This window comes from Capricornis sumatraensis, chromosome 18 (genome assembly GCF_032405125.1).
Source record: "Capricornis sumatraensis isolate serow.1 chromosome 18, serow.2, whole genome shotgun sequence".
NCBI classification, from domain to species: Eukaryota; Metazoa; Chordata; class Mammalia; order Artiodactyla; family Bovidae; genus Capricornis; species Capricornis sumatraensis.
Genome location: NC_091086.1, coordinates 32991982 through 33015259, shown reverse-complemented (window position 1 = coordinate 33015259; position 23278 = coordinate 32991982). Strand labels below are relative to the sequence as shown.

Here is a 23278-nt window from a genome sequence, read left to right as displayed (position 1 = left end):
CAATGCAGACAGTGGGGTGCAGTTTATTACACCGGCAGCCCAAGGCAGAGTCTCCTCTTAGCCACGGACCCCAGCCAGTTTTTGTGAAAACCTTATACACCCTAAGTGTACGTGCCCAAACCCACCTCCCCAGATTCCTTGAAACTAGTCTGAACAAAGGAAGGGAAGGATAGAATCAAAGTTAACCCGTGATTCATACGCTTTAAGCCTAGGTAGTTAACAATAGACAATTATCAATAGGCCTGTGGGCATACCCCAATAAGCATAATAGAATTTATGATTCTATTTGGTTACACAGATAATTAGGGTATTCTTTTAGGCAATGGAGAGTCTAGGTATGAGCCCTGGGGTTCCATCCAGGGGGCCTGGTTTTCCAGTTGGTATGTCGTTTCCATAGATCCTGGGCATATAACTCAAAGTCCACAGTCCAGCCCAAGATGGAGTCCTGCTTTCCAGATGGAGCCTGTTCTGTCTGTTTCCTCCTACATTCCCCTCTCCTGATGCTCTTAACTCATAGTATGAGCATCATTCATAGGGATATATTGCACCCTGACTCTCTGACTGCCAATTTGGGAGAATGACACCAACCTCTGGGTTACAAACTTCATAATACATTATAAAATGCAGGATCCACAAAGCAGAACTATCAAGGCAACTATAACAATGGTAAATACAGTTTTCTACTAATCACCCTTCACCCAAAATCAGACCAAAGTCCAAAAAGAAAGATCATCATCAGACATAGCTTTTACCTGACCTTTCATGTCATCTAGGGTGGCTGATATGTTGCCAGAAAAAGCAGGAATAAGTACACAACGTTCAACATTAACTATAGCACAGGTCCCTCCTTGTGCTGAAACTATGGTTAGTCTCAAGATGATACCAGCAAGCCTTGTAGCAGCAGTTAATTGTAGCTTCACCTCTTTTTCTTCTTTAAATGATCTTGGTTTCGTAGACACCAGTGGGGTCCTTTTGCATAGTCCACTCGGCGTCCTCCGGATCTGCGTGGTATGCTCTCTTCACACTCCTGTGGAGGATCCAGCGAGTGACACCTGCAACTTTAACTGCCGTGGGAGTGGTTAGAACAGTATATGGACCCTTTCAGTGTGGGGCCAAGGAGTCATGTTTCCAGTCCTTGACCCACACCTGATCCCCAGGCACAAATTCGTGAATCTGTTCCCCAAGGGCACCCTTTCTTGTACAAACACCCTTTCTTGTACAAACTTAGTTACCCGATTTATTACCTTACCCAGTTCCATCTGCTGTGAAATCTCATCTCCCCTTACCTGAGGCAAATTTGTTGACCTCTGTTTTATTATGGGAGGGGGCCTCCCATACACAATTTTGTTTGGAGAATAGCCTTGGGACCATGGGGTCATCCTGAGTCTGAGCAGAGCCGTCAGAAGCAAGTCCACCCAGGAGCAGTCAGTCTCTATGATCCACTTGGAGAGTCTCTTTAAGTGTCCGGTTGGTTCATTCCACCATCTCAGAACTCTGGGCCTATATGCAGTGTGCAGTTTTTATTTGATGTTTACAGTTTTGCTTGCTTGTTGTACTAAATCAGCTATGAAAGCAACGCCATTGTCTGACCCAGTGCTGGTAGGAAATCCAAATCTGGGAACTATTTCCCTAAGCAGGCACCAGGCTACTTCTGATGCTCTTTCAGTCCAGGTAGGAAAAGCTTCTACCCATCCCGAGAACGTACATACCATAACCAGCAGGTAACAGTAGCATCGGTGAGGTTTCATTTCAGTGAAGTCCACTCCCAGGTGTTCTAAGGGCAGCGTGCCTTTCAGCTGAAGCTCCGGAGGTTTTTGTCTGTGCCGAGAGGCAGCATTAACCTGTGAGCAGGCAGCATGGCCTAGGTGGGTCGCTTGGTGTGTGTGGCTTACTAGAGTGTGTGCCAGCTCCTCCGGTACCAATAATTCCACTTTGGCTAACCTAACAGCCATTGTCCTTGTTTTATCACGCTAGTGTCATCAGCATATAAGACCCAATTAGGGTCTGGAACCTTGTGTCCTTTAAGACAAACCCCAGATACCTTACCTCCTCCTTGCAGATCTGTGCCTTCTTCTTCGACCCCCGGTAACCTGCCTCCATCAGCAGCTGGAGCAGTGTTTTTGTCCCTTCCCAGCATTTTTTCCTGGTCTTGGCAGCCAGCAGCAGGTCATCCAAGTATCATAGGAGCCAACATCTGTAATTTTTCCAGGTGGAATGAGTCCACCAAGAAGCCAAGGCTTTCCCAAAGATGGTTGGGAAATTCTTAAACCCTTGTGGGGGAGTCCAGGTGAGTTGTTGTTTGGTGCCCCCGACTGGATCTTCCCATTCAAAGGCAAAGATGGGCTGTGATGCTGGGGTGAGGCATACGCAGAAGAAGGCATCCTTGAGATCTAGGCGAGTATAAACTTTAGTCCTCGGCGGGAGGAGGCTAAGTAAGGTATAACGGTTTGGAACAGTGGGGTGTAAAGTCACAGTAGCCTGGTTGACTAGCCTGAGATCAGGCCTATAGTCCTGTCCTCCTTCCTTTTTGACTGGCAGGATTGGCATATTCCAAGCCGACTAGCACTCTACCAGAATGCCCGCTTGTTTCAATCTATTGATGTGGGGTAGTATGCCAGCCTGGTTGGGGGTAGGGGGGTATCTTCCACCCAGACCTCAGGGAATAATTGAGTTAACTCTCTCATGCTCTTCCAGCCCACCTGGTTCTTCCTTCGGAGGCTCATGCAACCTCCACTTATCTTGGGGGGTTATTGAGAGAGAGAGCAAATAAATTATAGTGTCCATCCAGAAGGTGGGCCTCTCCTCCAGGGAGAAAGTCACTTGTGCTCCTAGTATGGAGAGCAAGTCTCTTTCCCAACAGGGGTACTGGGCACTCAAGAATGTTTGGTACCCCACTTTGAAGGTTACCATGGGCTCTCAGGGACCTAATATCTCTGAGCCCCAACAACCCTATTTAATTTCCAAGCCAGCAAGCCCCACAACGGCGGGATCTTCCTTCTCCTTCCTTGCCTTAGAGCATTCATTCTTCCAGTGGCCAAAACCTCGGCACCAGGCACACTGGTTTGGCTGTAACAGGGCCCGGGGCCTCCGTTGGGACCGGTTGAAGGACTGTCCTGTCCCTGGGGCAGAGGAGGTTTTCTGGAGGGCCCAAGATAGACCTTCCCAGAGCAGCAGCTAGCATTGTAAGTCTCTTCTCTGTTCACTTTCGTTCCCTCCAGCTCTCTGGCAGAGCGAAGTCTGTGCTTAATTCCAGCATCTCCCTCCCCTTCTTATCAATGACTCACTGGGAGAGGCAGGTATAGCTTGGGTGGTTCGGCTAGAGCTGGATCCTGGAAGTGTGGGCCAGAGGCTTCTGTCACTGGGATTGGAGCCTCCCGAGGTGGCGGCTCTACGACCTCGGGAAGAGCTGGCGGAGGAGCAGCGGCTGCTGCAGGAACTTCACCTGGCCCTGGATCGGGCATCAAGGCGGCCTCCGGTCCTGGTGGAGCACTGAGGCAGGAGCGTCATTATCCAGTATGGGGGAGGGGTCAGGTCGGCACTGTCCAAATCCTGTAGAATTTACTTTTTTATCATCAGTCAATTTTTGTGCCATTAATATTTTTGCCCTTCCCTTCTGGATACAGAACCTCGTCCAAGTAGGAGCATCTTGAGCTAACCCTAGCCATGAGTCAGTGTATGGATATTGATCCGGGTGTCCTGGCTCTCCTGTGACTACTGTATAGACTGCTTCCACTGTTTTTTAAGTTCATGGTGTCCTCTGGTGGCCATCCTACTCCCACAGGGGGCTTTGACCTCACAGAGTCTGTGGAGGCAGTTAGGCTTCATCTTCACCCCATAGTCTCCTCCAGATCCCTTCTTTAAATTTTTAATCATGCACAGTTGCCGTAAATTCACTTCCTCCCATCTTGCTTACCTTCTCAGACCTTTTTCTACTTTTCCTTTTCATTCTGACTACAAAGTTCTTGGTACCCTATGTACTTCTGTTATTTCTATTCAGTGAAACATTTATATTGTCATTCCGCCTCCTTCCTAATTGGGGTGAGAAGAGCCTTACCTGCCAGATCCCAGAGGGAGAAGGGGGATCGGTGTGTCTTCACCTGCCAGTTGTCACGGCCGAACCAGAACACCATGTGGTCCAAGACTGTTTCTCCCTTAACTTTTAAAGTCCGTTCTGCCTTGGTGGGTTTGATCAGGTGCGGATAAAAACACAGATGGGTTAAATATCCCACATCCCAAGCCATCTTCAGAAAGGCCAGTTCATACTCACTTATGTATCCCCTGCCTTCTAGCCTGACAATTCTGAGGCAGTCAAGAGTTTCACACAGATGGGACACCTCCTTGGGAAGGGCAGAATATGTGCACACAAAGACCAAGTTTCTTCTCCTAACAATCCCCTGGTGATTGCTTGGTAATAATTTTCCCTAAGATGGCACGGACACCACCTCCTAAATGACATTCACAAATTTCCTTCCTAAGCCTTAACACACTCGTCAACCTGTGTACCAAGCAATTGCTGCCTGTCTATTCCAGGCTCCTGTGGGTCCCCACTCCTTCCTGTCCCTCCCAGGGGGGTGATCAGACCCCCTTTTCCACCCTGACAGGTGGGCTCCTCCTCACCTGAGCGCTCAGTTCCCTTGCTGCCATTCTGCTGCTACTGCTGCTGCTAAGTCGCTTCAGTCGTGTCCGACTCTGTGCAACCCCAGAGACAGCAGCCCATCAGGCTGCCCCATCCCTGGGATTTTCCAGGCAAGAACACTGGAGTGGGTTGCCATTTCCTTCTCCAATGCATGAAAGTGAAAAGTGAAAGTGAAGTTGCTCAGTCGTGCCTGACTCTTAGCGACCCCATGGACTGCAGCCCACTAGGCTCCTCCGTCCATGGGATTTTCCAGGCAAGAGTACTGGAGTGGGGTGCCATTGCCTTCTCCTTGCTGCCATTCACTACCTGCCAAAACGAAGAAACTGGGTGTTGAAAGGCTGAATTCTTCCAGAGGGGCGAGGCACCTTCCACCCTGTAGGAGATTCAAGCCACAGAGCTTCAGGGTGGCCTCAAATGAGACTTGTCTCCTCAAAGTGAGGGGTTTCCCAGCCCACGCACCAAATGTTGTAGCCACACATTCTGGGAAACAAACTCACTCAGAAGGACAATGCAGATAGTGAAGTGCAGTTTATTACACCGGCAGGCCCAAGGCAGAGTCTCCTCTTAGCCAAGGACCCCAACCAGTTTTTGTGAAAACCTTATATACCCTAAGTGACGTGAAGTCGCTCAGTCATGTCCAACTCTTTGCAACCCCATGGACTGTAGCCTACCAGACTTCTCAGTCCATGGGATTTTCCAGGCATGAGTACTAGAGTGGGTTGCGATTTCCTTCTCCAAGGGATCTTCCCAACCCAGGGATCGAACCCGGGTCTCCCACATTGTAGGCAGACGCTTTACCCTCTGAGCCACCAGGGAAGCCCATATACCCTAAGTGTACGTGCCCAATCCCACCTCCCCAAATTCCCTGAAACTAGTCTGAACAAAGGAAGGGAAAGATAGAATCAAAGTTAACCCGTGATTCATATGCCTTAAGCCTAGGTAGTTAACAGTGGACAATTATCAATAGGCCTGTGGTCATACCTCAATAAGCATAATAGAATTTATGATTCTATTTGGTTACACAGATAATTAGGGTATTCTTTTAGGCAATGGAGAGTCTAGGTATGAGCCCTGGGGTTCCATCCAGGGGGCCTGGTTTTCCAGTTGGTATGTCGTTTCCATAGATCCTGGGCATATAGCTCAGAGTCCACATTCCGGCCCAAGATGGAGTCCTGCTTTCCAGATGGAGCCTGTTCTGTCTGTTTCCTCATACACTGCAGCTATTTTGATCTTTTCCAGTGTTGAGGATAATTCCTCATGGCCCAGTCTTCACTCAGAGATACTGTCCACAGGTAGAGACTATGCCTGGTCTCTTTAGTATGCAAAGCCAGCACATGCCCAGTTTGTCCCACACAACCAGGTACCAGAGATGCCATCATTTGTTCAGTTTCCTCCCAGAGGATATAGTCTAGCATTGCAGGTACTATAGATGCAGGCTATGAGCTGAATTAATCATCAGCAGCATTAGCATTAGGAAAACTTCAGTGGAATTAAAGTATCTATCATTTCATTGTTTCTTAATTTTATGTGAATTTTATATCACTCTTGCATTATACCTGACTGCATATTCAGTATTTCTTGCACTTAAATCTGTTTCCCTTGGTTGGATCCTTGGTTGATAATTCACATTTTGCCTCTTATATGGTCAAAAAGAGGTCTCATGATTGCATTAACCTTCCTGGAGAACCATAAAATCATGAGTCTCTTCCCCATTTTAATCAATGAATTAGTATCAAATTGCACTTTGAAATGGTATAAACAAAAGTATAGGGAAATTTCAGTTTAGCAACAATTATTTGTTATTTTCCCAATTCATATATTTTCCAAGTGAACCTAATATGTGTTTTTTAATTTATACCAAACTAGGAAATAAGACAGTTATTTTAATTCTTCTCCTTGTGTATTTACATGGAAAGGGTTCAGGAATTTCTCCACACCTCTTCACGATAAGATCAAATATTCTTGGGGGTCTAGCCCTGTTATGGCCTGGACTCTTCCTCCTTCTCCCTCTTTTTTCCCTCACCATTTGATCCTGAACAACTCAGAGATGTGTTTTGGGGGCAGACAACCAGTCCAAAAGATTGACTACTGAAAAGATAAACACTCTGATAAAACTGCAAACACTTCCTGGGAAACACTCAGATTTGGTGAGGGCGCTGAGCTGGTTTGAGGACCCTTCTGCATGGTCTCTGTTCTGTCACTCAAGAATATATTAGACATTATTAGCAGGAGCCTGCTTTATATTCAAATTCTAACCTTAAATGGTGATGGCGGGGATTATAATGGCTGTAAAATTGGATCACCTGCAGCATTCAAATGAAAATAAGGAAGTTAGAAAATATCTTAGAATCTCTTTCACTGGCACACAAAAGGCACTGTGCTACATGTAAATGAGCGTTATGCTTTACATTTGACACATCTGCCTCAAGGGAGCTTCAATTCTGACTGTCTATTCCAGGTAAATATTAGCAGAATACCAAATGCCTGGGCTTGACATATTATGTGAACAGGAGTAATTTATAAATATTATTTTGTATCTCTTCTGATTCATATAAAAGAATGTTTTTACCAGCTACCAGATCCTTGGGTAAAGGACCAAAATACATTTCTCTCTGTTTTCATTTTTATTCTGTGATGCAAAAATAGTTCAAACTAGCTGCAAGTCACAGTAATTCCTGTGGATTCTGTGAGAATTCTTTTATCTTATAATTTCTGTGGGAATTCTCTTCTTATATTTTCTTCTAAATATATACTGCCATATTACATGTATACATTTTATTTTTATTCTTGTTACTTGGGCATCTTCTCCACTGAACTTTACCCACTTGTCTCTGTCCTGTGACATAAAGCACTAAATGTCTGATAACATTTACATTGCAACTAAGAGCCTCAATTATATATGATTCAAGACAATGTTTTATGTGTATCTTTAACTACATCAGTTTATAAGTGAAATGGAAGCTAATATGTCCATTCAATAGTAAATCTAAAACATGTTAAATAGGAACCAAGGAGGTAAGATAATGACTTACAGAAAAAATTAGGTAAATCAGTGGGGACTTGGAGGGCTTCACACGATACAGAATTTTTATAAATCTAAAACAAATTCATGCATAGCAAAACTGCCAACAAAAGAGAGGTCTACCAGTGTGTCCAGAGAAGACCAAGTGGAGAATGAGGTGTTGAGCAAGGGCCAGAGATCCTGAAACCCACACCATGGATGTAATAAATACTGTGGACCTCAGAGACTCTGCCTTTTCCATCTTACTCTGGGGCATGTACACCCAGCTGTGGTGAAACACCCACCTGCAGGAAGAGCATTTGACCAACTCTCTACTACCGTTTCCATTTCATTCTCTTACCCGTCAAATATCCCAAAGTGGGAAAAGCACTAGTGGTCTCTGTTAAAATGTAGACCACTTCTGATGTTTGGCATTTGCTCTTCAGCCAAATAAACAGGAGCTAAGTTTTTGTGTTCTGGTGTGATTTGGAAGCTCCTCCATAAATCTGGACGTAGTGGTCAAGAATAATTGTGCCCATTTACCTTAGGGCTAGCTCTAGTTTTCCTAAATGGTGTGCTTTCTTCAAAGCAGTTCAGAGTTAGTCACAGACAGTAAGGCATTTTGCCTCCAAGGGCATTTTACAAGTGTAGGAGCTAGGTAACTGACAAGGGAACTGGAGAAATGCCCTGGTGGTCCTGGAGCACAGGAAGCCCCCGGGTACAGTGTGTAGTATACTCCCTCTGGGCCCTCCAGCAGGGAGAAAGAAGCAGCAATGAAGCCCCCCCGCCCCCGCCCCTTCTCACTAGGAAGGAAAATTTGAGAACTATGATGCACTGCCTGCCTGCCTACTTGGTACCCAACTCCTTTTCTCATGTTAACATTTAGGGTGCAATGGCAGCCCACTCCAGTGCTCTTGCCTGGAAAATCCCATGGGCGGAGAAGCCTGGTAGGCTGCAGTCCATGGAGTCGCGAAGAGTCAGACAGGACTGAGCGACTTCACTTTCACTTTTCACTTTCATGCATTGGAGAAGGAAATGGCAACCACTCCAGTGGTCTTGGTTGGAGAATCCCAGGGATGGGGGAGCCTGGTGGGCTGCCGTCTATGGGGTCACACAGAGTCAGACACAACTGAAGTGACTTTGCAGCAGCAGAGAAATTGAGTTGATCTAAACGGTTGTGCGTTTTATGATACAAATAAACAAGTATGTCGAAGATCATAAACAACAACACTTCAAACAATCATTTTAGTTATTTTCCTTCTACGAGTGAAAAGCTATACCCATCTTAATAAAAGTCAGTTTTTAAATCTAACATTTTAAACCTAACAGTAAGGAAATACATGTGGAGGCTGAGAACAGGCGGCTGAGGAGAGGTGGGGGAGCCATGTGTTCAGAGGAGGGGAGGCAGGGGCCGGGCAGCCAGCACGGATGCCTCCACCTGTGCCCACCTGCCTACATGTCCAAGATCCACCCGGTCCTCGATGCCGAACTGTAATTGTAGACTCAACTCTTCTCTGTAACAGGACTTTGGAAACACCGTGGAGGTCTCTGTTGTTAAAGACAAATCCATGTCTACTGTTTAAAGATAAAGTGAAGCTAGAAAATTCTGATAACTTCCTGGTCATGAGGGTCATAATTCTTCTTCTCCCTAAGGAGTCAGATATTTAAAAAAAAAAAAATCAAGCAATAGCACGGAGCTCATGAGTGTTACCTTTGCATTCTGGATTTCTGGAGCACAGAACTGAATGAATCATGAACTTTGGTTCAGGAGACATTCTCATCATTGTCAAAGCATGGCCCACTTTGTTTGTTTCTGTGTCTATTATTGTACCTGCATACTTATTTTAATAACATTGTAATAACCATGAATGTACTACCCAAACCAAGAGCTAGTTTGGTCCTCTGACAACTTACCACCTGCCTTATCACATTCATCACCTGCCTTCCTCCACCTAGTAACCATCAGCCCAAATCCTATACTGACAATCTCTTGATTTTTTTCCTAAATAGTCTTTGGAAACTATGCATATCTGGGAAAAAAATTAATTTGAAAAAGGTTGTCTTGTTTTTAACTTTGTAAAAGCTAAAACATACAATCTTTCAAAATTTTTAAACCTGAATATTAAATTGTAAAGACTCATCCATATCATTGCATGACATTATAGATCATTACATTTTTCAAAACAGATAAAGCACATGCAATGCAAAACTTCAGTGTGAATACTGTGCACAAAGTAACCAATCTGATGAGTTCTGACAGCTGTATTCATCCACATATTGTCGTTGTTGAGTTGCTAAGTCCTGTCTGATGGTCTTGGTGACTCCATGGACAGTAGCACTCCAGGCTCCTCCATCCATGGGATTTGCCAGTCAAGAATACTGGGGTGGGTTGCCATTTCCTTCTCCAGGGGATCTTCCCAACCAAAGGATCGGGCCAGCATTGCCTGCAGTAGGAGGCAGATTCTTTACTACTGAGCCATCAAGGAAGCCCCTACACACCAATAGAATTGCTAAAACACTTGGTGATACCAAGATTTGTCATGGATGCAAAGCAGCTGAGTTTCTCACACGTTATTGGTGGGAAAGGTGAAATGGAAGAATGGAACAGTTGTTCTGGTAAATATTGTGGCAGTTTCTTATAAAGTTAAATATACTTTTACTGTAGAACACAGTGCCTTCATCCCTAGATCTTTACTCAGGAAAAAAGAAAACAGATAGTATTTCTAAGCACAAATACTTAGAGCAGCTTTATTCATAATCACTTGAAACTGAAAACAACTCAGATGTCCTCAACAAATGACTTGTGTATCTAGACAGTAGAGTCCTACTCAACAATCAGAAGGACTGAATGATGATACATGTGATTACATGGATGACTCTCGAAAGCTTTATGCAAAATAAAAGAACCCAGACACAAAAGGCAGCATACTATTTGATTCCTTACCATTGGCATTCTAGAAAAAACAAAGCTGTAAGGACAGAAAATTGATCAGTGTTTGCACAGAGTTAGAAGAGGAGACTGGCTACACAGGGGCAAGAGGCAGCTGGAGCGCTGGAAACAGTCTAATCTCAGTGCAGTAGGAACACAACTGTTTAGGTTTGTCAAAATTCACAGAATTGTACATCTAAAGAGGGTGATTTTTATTATATATAAACTATATCTCAATAAACCTTACTTTAAAAAATTTAAAACTAAATGTTTCAGGAAACCTGATAGAAAATCTAAATAATTACAGTTAACTAGAGGAACCAGAGATCAAATTGCTAACATCCGCTGGATCATCGAAAAAGCAAGAGAGTTCCAGAAAAACATCTATTTCTGCTTTATTGACTATGCCAAAGCCTTTGACTGTGTGGATCACAATAAACTGGAAAATTCTGAAAGAGATGGGAATACCAGACCACCTGACCTGCCTCTTAAGAAGCCTATATGCAGGTCAGGAAGCAACAGTTAGAACTGGACACGGAACAACAGACTGGTTCCAAATAGGAAAAGGAGTACGTCAAGGCTGTATGTTGTCACCCTGCTTATTTAACTTCTATGCAGAGTACATCATGAGAAATGCTGGAAGAAGCACAAGCTGGAATCAAGATTGCTGGGAGAAATATCAATAATCTCAGATATGCAGATGACACCACCCTTATGGCAGAAAGTGAAGAGGAACTGAAAAGCCTCTTGATAAAGTGAAAGTGGAGAGTGAAAAAGTTGGCTTAAAGCTCAATATTCAGGAAACGAAGATCATGGCATCTGGTCCCATCACTTCATGGGAAATAGATGGGGAAACAGTGGAAACAGTGGCAGACTTTATTTTGGGGGGCTGCAAAATCACTGCAGATAGGGATTGCAGCCATGAAATTAAAAGACAGTTACTCCTTGGAAGGAAAGTTATGACCAACCTAGACAGCATATTCAAAAGCAGAGATATAACTTTGGTCCGTCTAGTCAAGGCTATGGTTTTTCCAGTGGTCATGTATGGATGCAAGAGTTGGACTGTGAAGAAAGCTGAGCGCTGAAGAATTGATGTGTTTGAACTGTGGTGTTGGAGAAGACTCTTGAGAGCCCCTTGGACTGCAAGGAGATCCAACCAGTCCATTCTGAAGGAGATCAACCCTGGGATTTCTTTGGAAGGAATGATGCTAAAGCTGAAACTCCAGTACTTCGGACACCTCATGCAAAGAGTTGACTCATTGGAAAAGACTCTGATGCTGGGAGGGATTGGGGGCAGGAGGAGAAGGGGACGACAGAGGGTGAGATGGCTGGATGGCATCACCGACTCAATGGATGTGAGTTTGAGTGAATTCTGGGAGTTGGTGATGGACAGGGAGGCCTTGCATGCTGCAATTCATGGGGTCGCAAAGAGTCAGACATGACTGAGCAGCTGAACTGAACTGATAGCAGATAATTCCTGCCTCTGTCTCTTCTCTGTTAAAAAGAATGTTTCTGTCTTAAGCATTTTGTTTCGAACAGGAATGTCCCAATTGTTTATTTTCTTAGATTGCCAAATTAGATTACTACTTAGTCCAACATCTGTTTAAAAAATATACATGTCTGACTTCCCCTTGGTAAGAGTTTCAGGAAGAACTGCCTGTTTGAGATCAAGCAATTCACTGGCTGTTAGCTTTTGCTAGCAAATGGTGATGTCACTGACTGAAATAATATCAGAGACACTCAGAAACTGTAACATTACTTTTAAAGATATAGCTGTTAGTAAAGAGGGACACAGGAATGGCAGAGAAGAAACTTTAGTAAGCATACAGGATTACCCTTTAAATTTTTCTACAGCAATTACAGTATATATTAGAGAATTAATATAAAACAGTTAATATTAAAGAATCTACAGATTCTGAAAATTACCCTTCTAAGAATGTGGAAGTACATAAAAATTGCGTTATGCCACAGTACTATATGAGCTTCCCTGGTGGGTCAACAGTAAAGAGTCCCTGGGTCAGGAGAATCCCCTGAAGAAGGGAATGGGAACCCACTGTTTTTCTTGCCTGGAAAACCCCAAGGACAGAGGAACCTGGAGTGCTACCATCCATGGCGTCACTAAAAGATTTAGACACAACTTAGCTACTAGACAACAAAGAAGTATATACTAACATATACTTCCTTGCTTATTGACAAAATGTTCGAGATTCTTGTTTAACATCTAGAATTTAAAAGATATTCTTGCTGTTTTTGATGATTTAGATTCTTGGCAGCTATAACCGAGGAAATTTGAGCACTGAAAAGTTTGTGGAGGAAATAAAATCAATAGCAAGTGAGCCCACTGAAAAGCATTTCTTCAATGTCTCTGATGAATTGGCACTAGTCACTATTGTCGAAGCTCTGGGAGAAAGAATCTTTGCCCTGGAAGGTATGACTTTTTCTCATAAGCCTGAATGTTCTGTCTGCAATTCAGACTCAATGGGTTTTTGTATTTGTTTTTACCACATGGCTAATGTGTTTTTACTGTGTACGGTAGCCACCATGGAACAATTCCCTTTCTCTATAAATCTGTCCTATAGCACTGTTTGCTGGCAGCTCTCTTTGTGAGGTAATGGCAGTACTGACGTGAGGGCCAGATGAAGACAATAGTCAACAGACACGCAAAAACAAAAATGTGCCCGTGTGTTTTATTCCTTTTCTGTGACACAAGTTTAGAAAATGGAGACACTAGCTCAAGTTTTGTTTTTATTTCTCATTTTGGGCTTCTGCGGGACAGTTCTTACACATCTCCTTCCTTCACTTATTTTCTCAGTTTTGCTCCTTGCCCTTTTGAAAGGTCTTCATGGAGCTCTGCCTCAAGACCCATGGCAGCGAAATATTGGTTCCCTGTATTTGTCTGAGTCATGCTGCTTCTCTGTAAATTCTCTTTTTGATTTTTTGATGGCAACTGGCTATTGGGATTAACAAGTCATGGCATTCCCTCCTCTGCCTGAGGCAGAGATGTCAAGGAGCAAATGACTTTGGAACTAGATTTTCCCCGAGAAAAAAAAAAAAAAGAAGTCTTCAGAATTGTTATGCCAGGCACACTGAAAAAGTCTCTTGTCCACATTCTCTGATGATCTGGAGAGTCAGAGAACGTGTCTTTGTTTCTCAACCTAGGATGAGAAACCTCCAAACTGTTCTGCTGTTCTGCTCTGTCTGAATCCTGTTGACTCTGTCCTTGTGAGGACAAGCCATGCTGAGGACTGTTGTTTCTCACCTTAAACACAGAAACTTACAAGCACCTTCTCCATCTCCCTGATATGACCTGATAATGGGAAATAGAAAGACAAAATGAGAAAGAGACATCACTGAAAAATTGTCGACCATTTTAACTGAGCATTAAGTGGCTGGGGAAAGTGACGGACAGAGAATATTTAAAAGTAGGGAAAGGAAAGAAGAAGGTTTAGGGTAATGGCTTTCAAAGTTTTTTTGATAGTGACTCATGCAAATCAATACATTTTGCTTTGTGACCCAGTGCACACATATGTATACATATGAAAAAACAATTTCCCCCAAAACCCTTATTATATGTGATGCACTCTGATAGTTTCATCACTTCCATTCTACTCTGTTATCTTTCAGTTTAAAAAAAAAAATGTGATTATGACTCACCCTGTTGATTTCATGACTGGACTGGAACCCATCAGGAGGAAGTTTGTTTCAGAGATGATGGGGATCTACAGCCCACCCAGACTGAATTTTTCTGGTTTCCTTCTGCCCTGGCTTCTTTACCCTGTGCCTTTAGAAACAGAACACTCATCTTATTAGTCTAAAGTCACAGCTGCTTCTAATGAACTTGGCTCTCCTGTGTTTTGTGAACAAGTCACTTTTAAGTGGCCTTGGTGTCACAACAGCTATCCAAGTATCATTTACTAATATGCTGGATTATGACTTTGGCTGGCCTTAAGAAACTATATTAGGTTTTCCAAGTCCTTGTGCATGTTCAGTTCTTAATAACATGGACCAGGTATGATAAAAACAATCTGCAAAGATCATTTAAAAGAAAAATTACTTAGTTGAGCATAATATAGTCTAAATACATAATACAGTTATAATACATTTCTAAATCTCATCTTAAGTAAGTAAATATAACCTAAGATGTATAGGAATGAAGCCTATATGAGGTATTGGATGGAGGAGGGATTCATCTGCTTTAAATGATATTTTCAGGTACTTTCTAACCTAACCACACCATGAGATAAAGATTATACATTGGAGCAGGTATGTACTCCAAGAAGTATCTCCATATTTAAAAAAGAAATCATCTTAGAAGGAACTCCTCAGGTTAAAAAATGTCTCCCATATCTTTATCATTATACTTTCAGTTGTAACCAAAAGCAGTGTTTTTACTAGCTTATGTCTGATTTTTTTCATAGTGAGATCCAAAAGGGCTACCTTTCCTTGTTACTTGGGAAATCTCCATTTCCTATCAACATTTATTTTTAGATGGCAAATAGCAGCAAGTGTGAAAATCATTGGACAGTGCCTCCTAGAGAGGTGAACACACCAGCTTTTGCCCAATAAAATGGGTAAACTAATGTCCCCTTTTCCCATCAAGCCCTTGGGAACAATGCACAACCACGCCCATGAACAAGTCCAGGGAGAAGTTGACAGCAAGAAGTTCAAGGGTACGTGATGTGCTCCACCAGGATGAAGACTGAGCAGGCAGAATTCCACAGAACTTTCTTCTGTCTGTTCTCAGTTGTAAACAGAACTGCAGCAGGGGAAGGTGCTGGAAATATGTAGGTCCCCACTACTTCATTCTTTGATCTTGGTGTAAAGTACCTTACACCATTGTGAAACCAAAATAAAGTTTCAAATTAAAGTTAAAATGCATTTTAGTCATTTAAATTAGAGGACAATTTGTATGTGAGAGTAAAATGACATAGTAGAATTCTATGATTGATTTCTCCATTTAATCTAGTCCTTTAAAAGGCAATTACTAATGTATTTGTTAACAACTTTATGCAGGTAAAATAACTAGTAAATAAGTTTGAGTTCACAAATTGGATTGCTCTCATACCTCAATGAAAGAGTAGATCGACTTTCAAAGAATTATGTGCTATTTTTAACTTATCAGCAAGGCCAAATAAATCAGTAATTCCCTCCTGAAAGCAAATAAATCAGCATTCCCTTAATCCCCTTAGGAGGGTGTGGCTTTGGCTTGGTGAATGTTTTGAGAGCAGCACACTCCCAAAGAATGCTCTGGATTGTTTCTGCGTTTCAGTAACGAGCTTCGAAATGGGTACAGGATCCTTAAAAAATGTGTGGTCGGATGGCATGTGGCCTGGAGTCTTGTCAGAAAGACCCCTCCTGATTTGTGAGTGACACCCACAGTCAGACATCAGGACAAATACAAACCAGAGTCCCTAAACCCCTTATCAAACAGTGGAATTCTGAGAGGATATACCCCAGGAAATACAATGAGGCTGGTAGAATCAAGAAACCTCTTTAAATATGTGAATCAAATGTTATTGGCCCTCTGACATTTTAGTAAGTTTAGCCTAATCTCAGGAGGATACCCAGGGCATGAGGGTGTGTTACAGAGCTTTCAACCATGTTGATCCCAAGCTCCATAGGCTCCAACATAGACAGAGTATAAGAACAGAAGCGTGATTCTTAGCCCCTCCAACAAGGGTGGGGAAACTAACAGTCAGGAATGTGAGACTCAGCCCTTACGCTAACCTTCTCAGTCCTCTACCCAGCCCTGCCTAGGAATTTTGGGGTTGAGAAATCTTTGCGCTGAAAATGCTCTAAAGATGCTAGAAGTTCTGGCTGGTCAAAACCACAGATGGTACTAGGTTTCTGTCTTCTGCAAATCTAAAGTGTGTGTGCTAAAGGCGACTCTCTTCCTCCGTTACAGCTACAGTTGACCAATCGGCAGCATCTTTTGAGATGGAAATGTCTCAGACCGGCTTCAGTGCTCATTATTCACAGGTACATTGACCACTTGGTAGAAAACATCTTTTTTTTTAGGTTTCCTTTCTCAAAGTCAGCACTGAGACATCAGCATTACAGATGCAAGTTGGAGCTCATGGCATGAGCAGTTATTCAGACCATGTAGTTAATAATCCAAATAGGAAAGAGGGGACTTCCCTGGTGGGCCAGTGGTTAAGACTTTGCCTTCCAGTGCAGGGAGTGTGGATTTGATCCCTGGTCAAGAAGATCTCACATGCCTCACACCCAAACATAAAACAGAAGCAAAAGACCAAAACATAAAACAGAAGCAACCTCATAACAAAGTCAATAAAGACTTCAAAAATGGACATGGAAAAGAAAACTCTTAATAGAAAAAAATAATGTTACTAGTTGTCATAATTTTTTTAAAAAAAGGAAACAGCATTTCACAAGCTTCTTATTAGGGAAACATGTTATCACACACACAGCTCACTACACTGTACTGATAATCATGAATCAGCTTGAGGTCTGCCTTCTGTAATTATGCATCTAACTAAATAAAATATTTAATTTAACGTATTTGCTAAAGATACGTATCTTTTTCTCAGTGTCAAAGTATTCAAGGGTCTTACTAGAAGTCCATGTTCAAGACCCAGAATTCTTAACAGCCATAAAGCAAAAAGACAAGATTAGAAAATACATTCTTTACAGTAGATGGAAGAAAAGGTGCTAATACTATGGTCCCTGCACAGGAATATCGACATTTCAGGGTGCAATTGTAGTGTATAACTTAGGGAAATTTCCTTATTCTGCTGCAGTTTCCTCTTCTGTAGAATGGGGGTGGTAATAATGGAATCTAGCCCAGTGGGCTTTTGGGATGATTTTGTGGTTTAATAAATGTAAAGCACATTGAACAGTACTGATCACACTATTAATGCTATGTACATGTTTACACTTACTGTTTTTGTTAAATATCATTGTTTTCTCTGTTTGGATATCAGGACTGGATCATGCTTGGAGCCGTAGGAGCCTATGATTGGAATGGGACAGTCGTCATGCAGAAGGCTGATCAAAGTGTAATTCCCCAGAACACAACCTTTAATGTTGAGTCCACAGAGAAGAATGAACCTCTTGCTTCTTATCTAGGTAAAGTTTGGATGTAATTGAATAGAAAGTTGGTTTTTTAGAAAAGTTTTGTATTTTTTTAATTTTTAGCATTATTTGCTTATACTTGCATAGGCGGACTTTGTAAAAGAGATCACTTCTACAAGTTAGATATTTTATAGGACCCATGAAAGTTTCCAGGCCTCTGAGTAACCTTAGTAAAAATAATAGAATATGAGGGGCCTTTCTCAGAAGGACTGTCTACACAGGGAGGGATTTGGGCTGAAATTCACACTTTTTAAGGTCTCTCTCTGTCTGGTATTCTTGTTAATGTGCTTCAGACCCAGTGAACAGGAAGCAAAGGTAGAGAAAGAAACCTTGACTCAGGCTATGCTGAAGCCCAGACTCCCATATTCTCTTAAACATTTTTTATCATTAGTTTCTCTCTATGGGTCCTAATTTTGGAAGGTAAACATTTTACTTGTTATATCATATGACTTCTTCTTTAATACCTTTGCTGACAATCAGATACATATTGAACTGAAGCCCAGTAATGTAATGATTTCCCAAAGACTTGCCTAGGATGAGGAGGTGTATGTCTGGTGTCACTTTATTCTGAATTTGTGCCAGACTGGGAGCTGTCTGGGGGATACCAGGGGACTCTTCCATCACTGGTCCATCTCCGTAAGCAGTTGGGAGGGCCTAGGATGGAAGGGCTTCCCTGGCGGCTCAGATGGTACAGAATCTGCCTGCAGTGCAGGAGACTCAGATTTGATCCCTGGGTTGGGAAGATCCCCTGGAGAAGGCAATGGCTACCCACTCCAATATTCTTGCCTGGAGAATTCATGGACAGGGGAGCTTGGTGGGCTATAGTCCATGGGGGTCCCAAAGAGTCAGACATGACTGAGTGACTAACACATAAACACAGGATAGATAGGACCCTCAGGATATGATTTCCCAGCTCTCTCTATTCACTCAACAAATATCTGGGGAGCATTTCTCTTCTCTCTTTACTGGCACATCTGTACATCTTTTTAATCAAGGGCATGTATTAAAGCTGTAGAGGCAATAGAATTTAAGAAGAATAAAGAGTCTGAGCAGTTTTGGTAATTAAAAATATATAACAGTTAACAGCAGGTATAATGTGAGTGCTAAATCCCCTTAAGACATGTTGTTGAACTGCACTAACAGAAGTCTAGTCTATTTCTCATGAATGTCCTATTTCATTCTGCCTTAGTCAGAGAGCAGCTAGAATACTCTAAGCTTTGTCCTAAGCATCACACATTATAAAAGAAAATGCCGAACTAGAATCACCAGTAAAAAATTACCTAAAGGCTATAAACCTGAAAATAATCCCCATCTACCCATGCTTCTCCCCACCAAACCTGAAAAGAATGGTGGTTAGAAAACAGCATACACTGCATGTCTTTTAAATACTTGAAGGACTGTGATGTAAAATAAAGGGGTTGGTATTAAAATTCGTAATCAGTTTTAGCATTAAAAGAGATCTCAGAAAGCAATTGGTACACATCTAATTTGCCAAGTTCAGAAACTGAGTACTAGAAATATTATATCACAGTTAACTATGGCAAATCTGAAACTGGAATCTAGGTTTTTAAATTCTTATTCCAGTGTTCATTTCACCACACCAAAATGCTGATTCTGGGCTGATCAAGAAAACACTTACAAATAATAAGTGCCTGCAGTGTGTCAAATATTCACCTGTAAATTAAGGGTAACAAGGTAAATAAGGGAAATTTATTCCTGCAATGATGAAGCTTATTGTTTCGGATAAGAGACAATACAAAACCAACCAGTCACTAGTAGTGTAATATGAGCTATGAGACAGAATACCTAAAAAGAGGACAGGAGGTTAGGTTAGATAGTTTCTAAACGTTCTTCATGTCCTATGAGTCTTTGAGACTGTTCTATTAATATGTAATATACCTTGAAATCTAGAACCAGTTTAACATGAGGTTTCTTTCCATCCTAGATAGAAGAATGGGAGAACATTTGTTCTCATAAAAATGTTTACACCATAATGACTGAGAAATGTCACTTTTGAGGATCTAGCCTAAAGGGAAAATCAGTTATTTAAGAATGCCAAGGGAATGGTTGTTTTCACTGTATTGTTACTTATAATATTGAGGGAAATGACATATCCTAAATGTTCAAAAATATGAGAATAGTGAAGTAAATTGTAAATCCATTTGATGGAACATCATGCACATAAAAATAAAAATTATAAAGCTGCTGATCCCATCATACTTAAAGTGACTTGAAGTGATTGTAGCGCTAGGTATACAGTCAGACAGTACAGAGATACTCTGAGGTCATAGGAGTCTTGAGTTTGTTTTCTGACTCTGCCCCTGGTTATCACTTTAGGCGAATTACTTTATTCCTCAAAGCCTTGATTTTCCTATTTATAAAAAATAATTTATATACAAGAGAAGATTCTACACATGGACATCACCAGATGGTCAACACCAAAATCAGATTGATTATATTCTCTGCAGCCAAAGATGGAGAAGCTCTATACAGTCAACAAAAACAAGACTGGGAGCTGACTGTGGCTCAGATCATGAACTCCTTATTACCAAATTCAGACTTAAATTGAAGAAAGTAGGGAAAACCGCTAGACCATTCAGACATGACCAAAATCAAATCCCTTATGATTATACAATGGAAGTGAGAAATAGATTTAAGGGACTAGATCTGATAGATAGAGTGCCTGATGAACTATGGAATGAGGTTCATGACATTGTACAGGAGACAGGGATCAAGACCATCCCCATGGAAAAGAAATGCAAAAAAGCAAAATGGCTGTCTGGGGAGGTCTTACAAATAGCTGTGAAAAGAAGAGAGGTGAAAAGCAAAGGAGAAAAGGAAAGATATAAGCATCTGAATGCAGAGTTCCAAAGAATAGCAAGAAGAGATAAGAAAGCCTTCTTCAGCGATCAATGCAAAGAAATAGAGGAAAACAACAGAATGGGAAAGACTAGAGATTGCTTCAAGAAAATTAGAGATACCAAGGGAACATTTCATGCAAAGATGGGCTCGGTAAGGACAGAAATGGTATGGACCTAACAGAAGCAGAAGATATTAAGAAGAGATGGCAAGAATACACGGAAGAACTGTACAAAAAAGATCTTCACGACCCAGATAATCATGATGATGTGATCACTAATCTAGAGCCAGACATCTTGGAATGTGAAGTCAAGTAGGCCTTAGAAAGCATTACTACGAACAAAGCTAGTGGAGGTGATGGAATTCCAGTTGAGCTGTTTCAAATCCTGAAAGATGATGCTGTGAAAGTGCTGCACTCAATATGCCAGCAAATTTGGAAAACTCAGCAGTGGCCACAGGACTGGAAAAGGTCAGTTTTCATTCCAATTCCAAAGAAAGGCAATGCCAAAGAATGCTCAAACTACTGCACAATTGCACTCATCTCACACGCTAGTAAAGTAATGCTCAAAATTGTCCAAGCCAGGCTTCAGCAATACATGAACCGTGAACTCCCTGATGTTCAAGCTGGTTTTAGAAAAGGCAGAGGAACCAGAGATCAAATTGCCAACATCTGCTGAATCATGGAAAAAGCAAGAGAGTTTCAGAAAAACATCTTTTTCTGTTTTATTGACTATGCCAAAGCCTTTGACTGTGTGGATCACAATAAACTGTGGAAAATTCTGAAAGAGATGGGAATACCAGACCACCTAACGTGCCTCTTGAGAAATCTGTATGCAGGTCAGGAAGCAACAGTTAGAACTGGACATGGAACAACAGACTGGTTCCCAATAGGAAAAGGAGTACGTCAAGGCTGTATATTGTCACCCTGCTTATTTAACTTCTATGCAGAGTACATCATGAGAAACGCTGGACTAGAAGAAACACAAGCTGAAATCAAGATTGCTGGGAAAAATATCAATAACCTCAGAATATGCAGATGACACCCCCTTATGGCAGAAAGTGAAGAGGAGCTAAAAAGCCTCTTGATGAAAGTGAAAGAGGAGAGTGAAAAAGTTGGCTTAAAGCTCAACATTCAGAAAACTAAGATCATGGCATCTGGTCCCATCACTTCATGGGAAATAGATGGGGAAACAGTAGAAACAGTGTCAGACTTTATTTTTTTGGGCTCCAAAATCACTGCAGATGGTGACTGCAGCCATGAAATTAAAGGACGCTTGCTCCTTGGAAGAAAAGTTATGACCAACCTAGACAGTATATTCAAAAGCAGAGACATTACTTTGCCGACTAGGGTCCGTCTAGTCAAGGCTATGGTTTTTCCTGTGGTCATGTATGGATGTGAGAGTTGGACTGTGAAGAAGGCTGAGCGCTGAAGAATTGATGCGTTTGAACTGTGGTGTTGGAGAAGACTCCTGAGAGTCCCTTGGACTGCAAGGAGATCCAACCAGTCCATTCTGAAGGAGATCAGCCCTGGGTTTTCCTTGGAAGGAATGATGCTAAAGCTGAAGCTCCAGTACTTCGGACAGCTCATGCGAAGAGTTGACTCATTGGAAAAGACTCTGATTCTGGGAGGGATTGGGGGCAGGAGGAGACGGGGACGACAGAGGATGAGATGGCTGGATGGCATCACGGACTCGACGGACGTGAGTCTGAGTGAACTCCGGGAGATGGTGATGGACAGGGAGGCTTGGCGTGCTGCGATTCATGGGGTCGCAAAGAGTCGGACACGACTGAGTGACTGAACTGAACTGACACGGGTATATAACATTTGCATTGTTATGAATATGAGCATGAATAATCCCTGTAAGGTGCTTAGTGTTGTGACAGATAGTTGACCCTCACTAGGCGTTGTCTATGTTGTGTTATTATTCCTCTTATCAGTATTATGATAGGCAGAATATAGACCCCAAGATGTCCATGTCCTAATCCCCAGACTTAGATCTTATGTGACAAAAGGGACTTTGCAGATGTGATTAAGTTAAGGATCTTGACATGAGAGATGAGCCTGGGGTACCTGGTTGGCCCCAATCTCATCACATGAGATTTTAAAATCAGAGAAGCTTTCCTGGATGTGAACAGGGAGAGACAGACCATAGAAAAATGGTCAGAGAGATTAATGTTATTGGCTTTAAAAATGGAAAATGGGTGCCAAAAGCCAAGGAATGTGAGTAGTCTCTAGAAGCCACAATGGGCAAGAAAATGGATTCTTCTCTGTAGCATCTGAAGGAACCCAGCATCTTCAACCCATGCCTACCAACACCATGATTTTAGCCCAGGGAGACCTAGGGCTGATTTCTGACTGTATAAGATAATAAAATCGTGATGTGTTAATCCATCAATCAAGTTTGTGGTAATTTGTTAGAGCAGCAATAGAAAACTACAAGTATATTATATAGCTACTAGGAGTAGCTGATATTAATACTACTACTAATTAGTAGTGAACAGTTACAACATTAAAGATATTGTGCACAAAGATTTGACATCCTCAAAGATGTGAATAACATTGTCACTACTCTAAGGAAGTTCGCACGTTAATGCCACATTTAATAATATATTAAATAATAACTATTTGATAAATTAAACTATAGTATTTTTAGTATTCTGAGTGATTATATGAGTATATTCTTTAAAAACAAAAAACCTTAAAGAACTCTAAATCTATTATTCTCAAAAACCTTGGGTTAATGGTTTGCTTAAAGCAGAC

General features: G+C 41.9%; 1 protein-coding gene across 1 annotated transcript in view; it reads left to right on the top strand.

Annotated features, from left to right (window-relative positions):
• Positions 1–23278, top strand: part of ITGA1 (integrin subunit alpha 1) — a 170614-nt gene that overhangs the window by 95189 nt on the left and 52147 nt on the right. The window contains exons 9-11 of the mRNA XM_068990757.1: positions 12829–12994; positions 16472–16545; positions 17508–17652. Coding sequence (XP_068846858.1) covers positions 12829–12994; positions 16472–16545; positions 17508–17652 — 385 coding nt within the window. The remainder of the gene's footprint in view (positions 1–12828; positions 12995–16471; positions 16546–17507; positions 17653–23278) is intronic.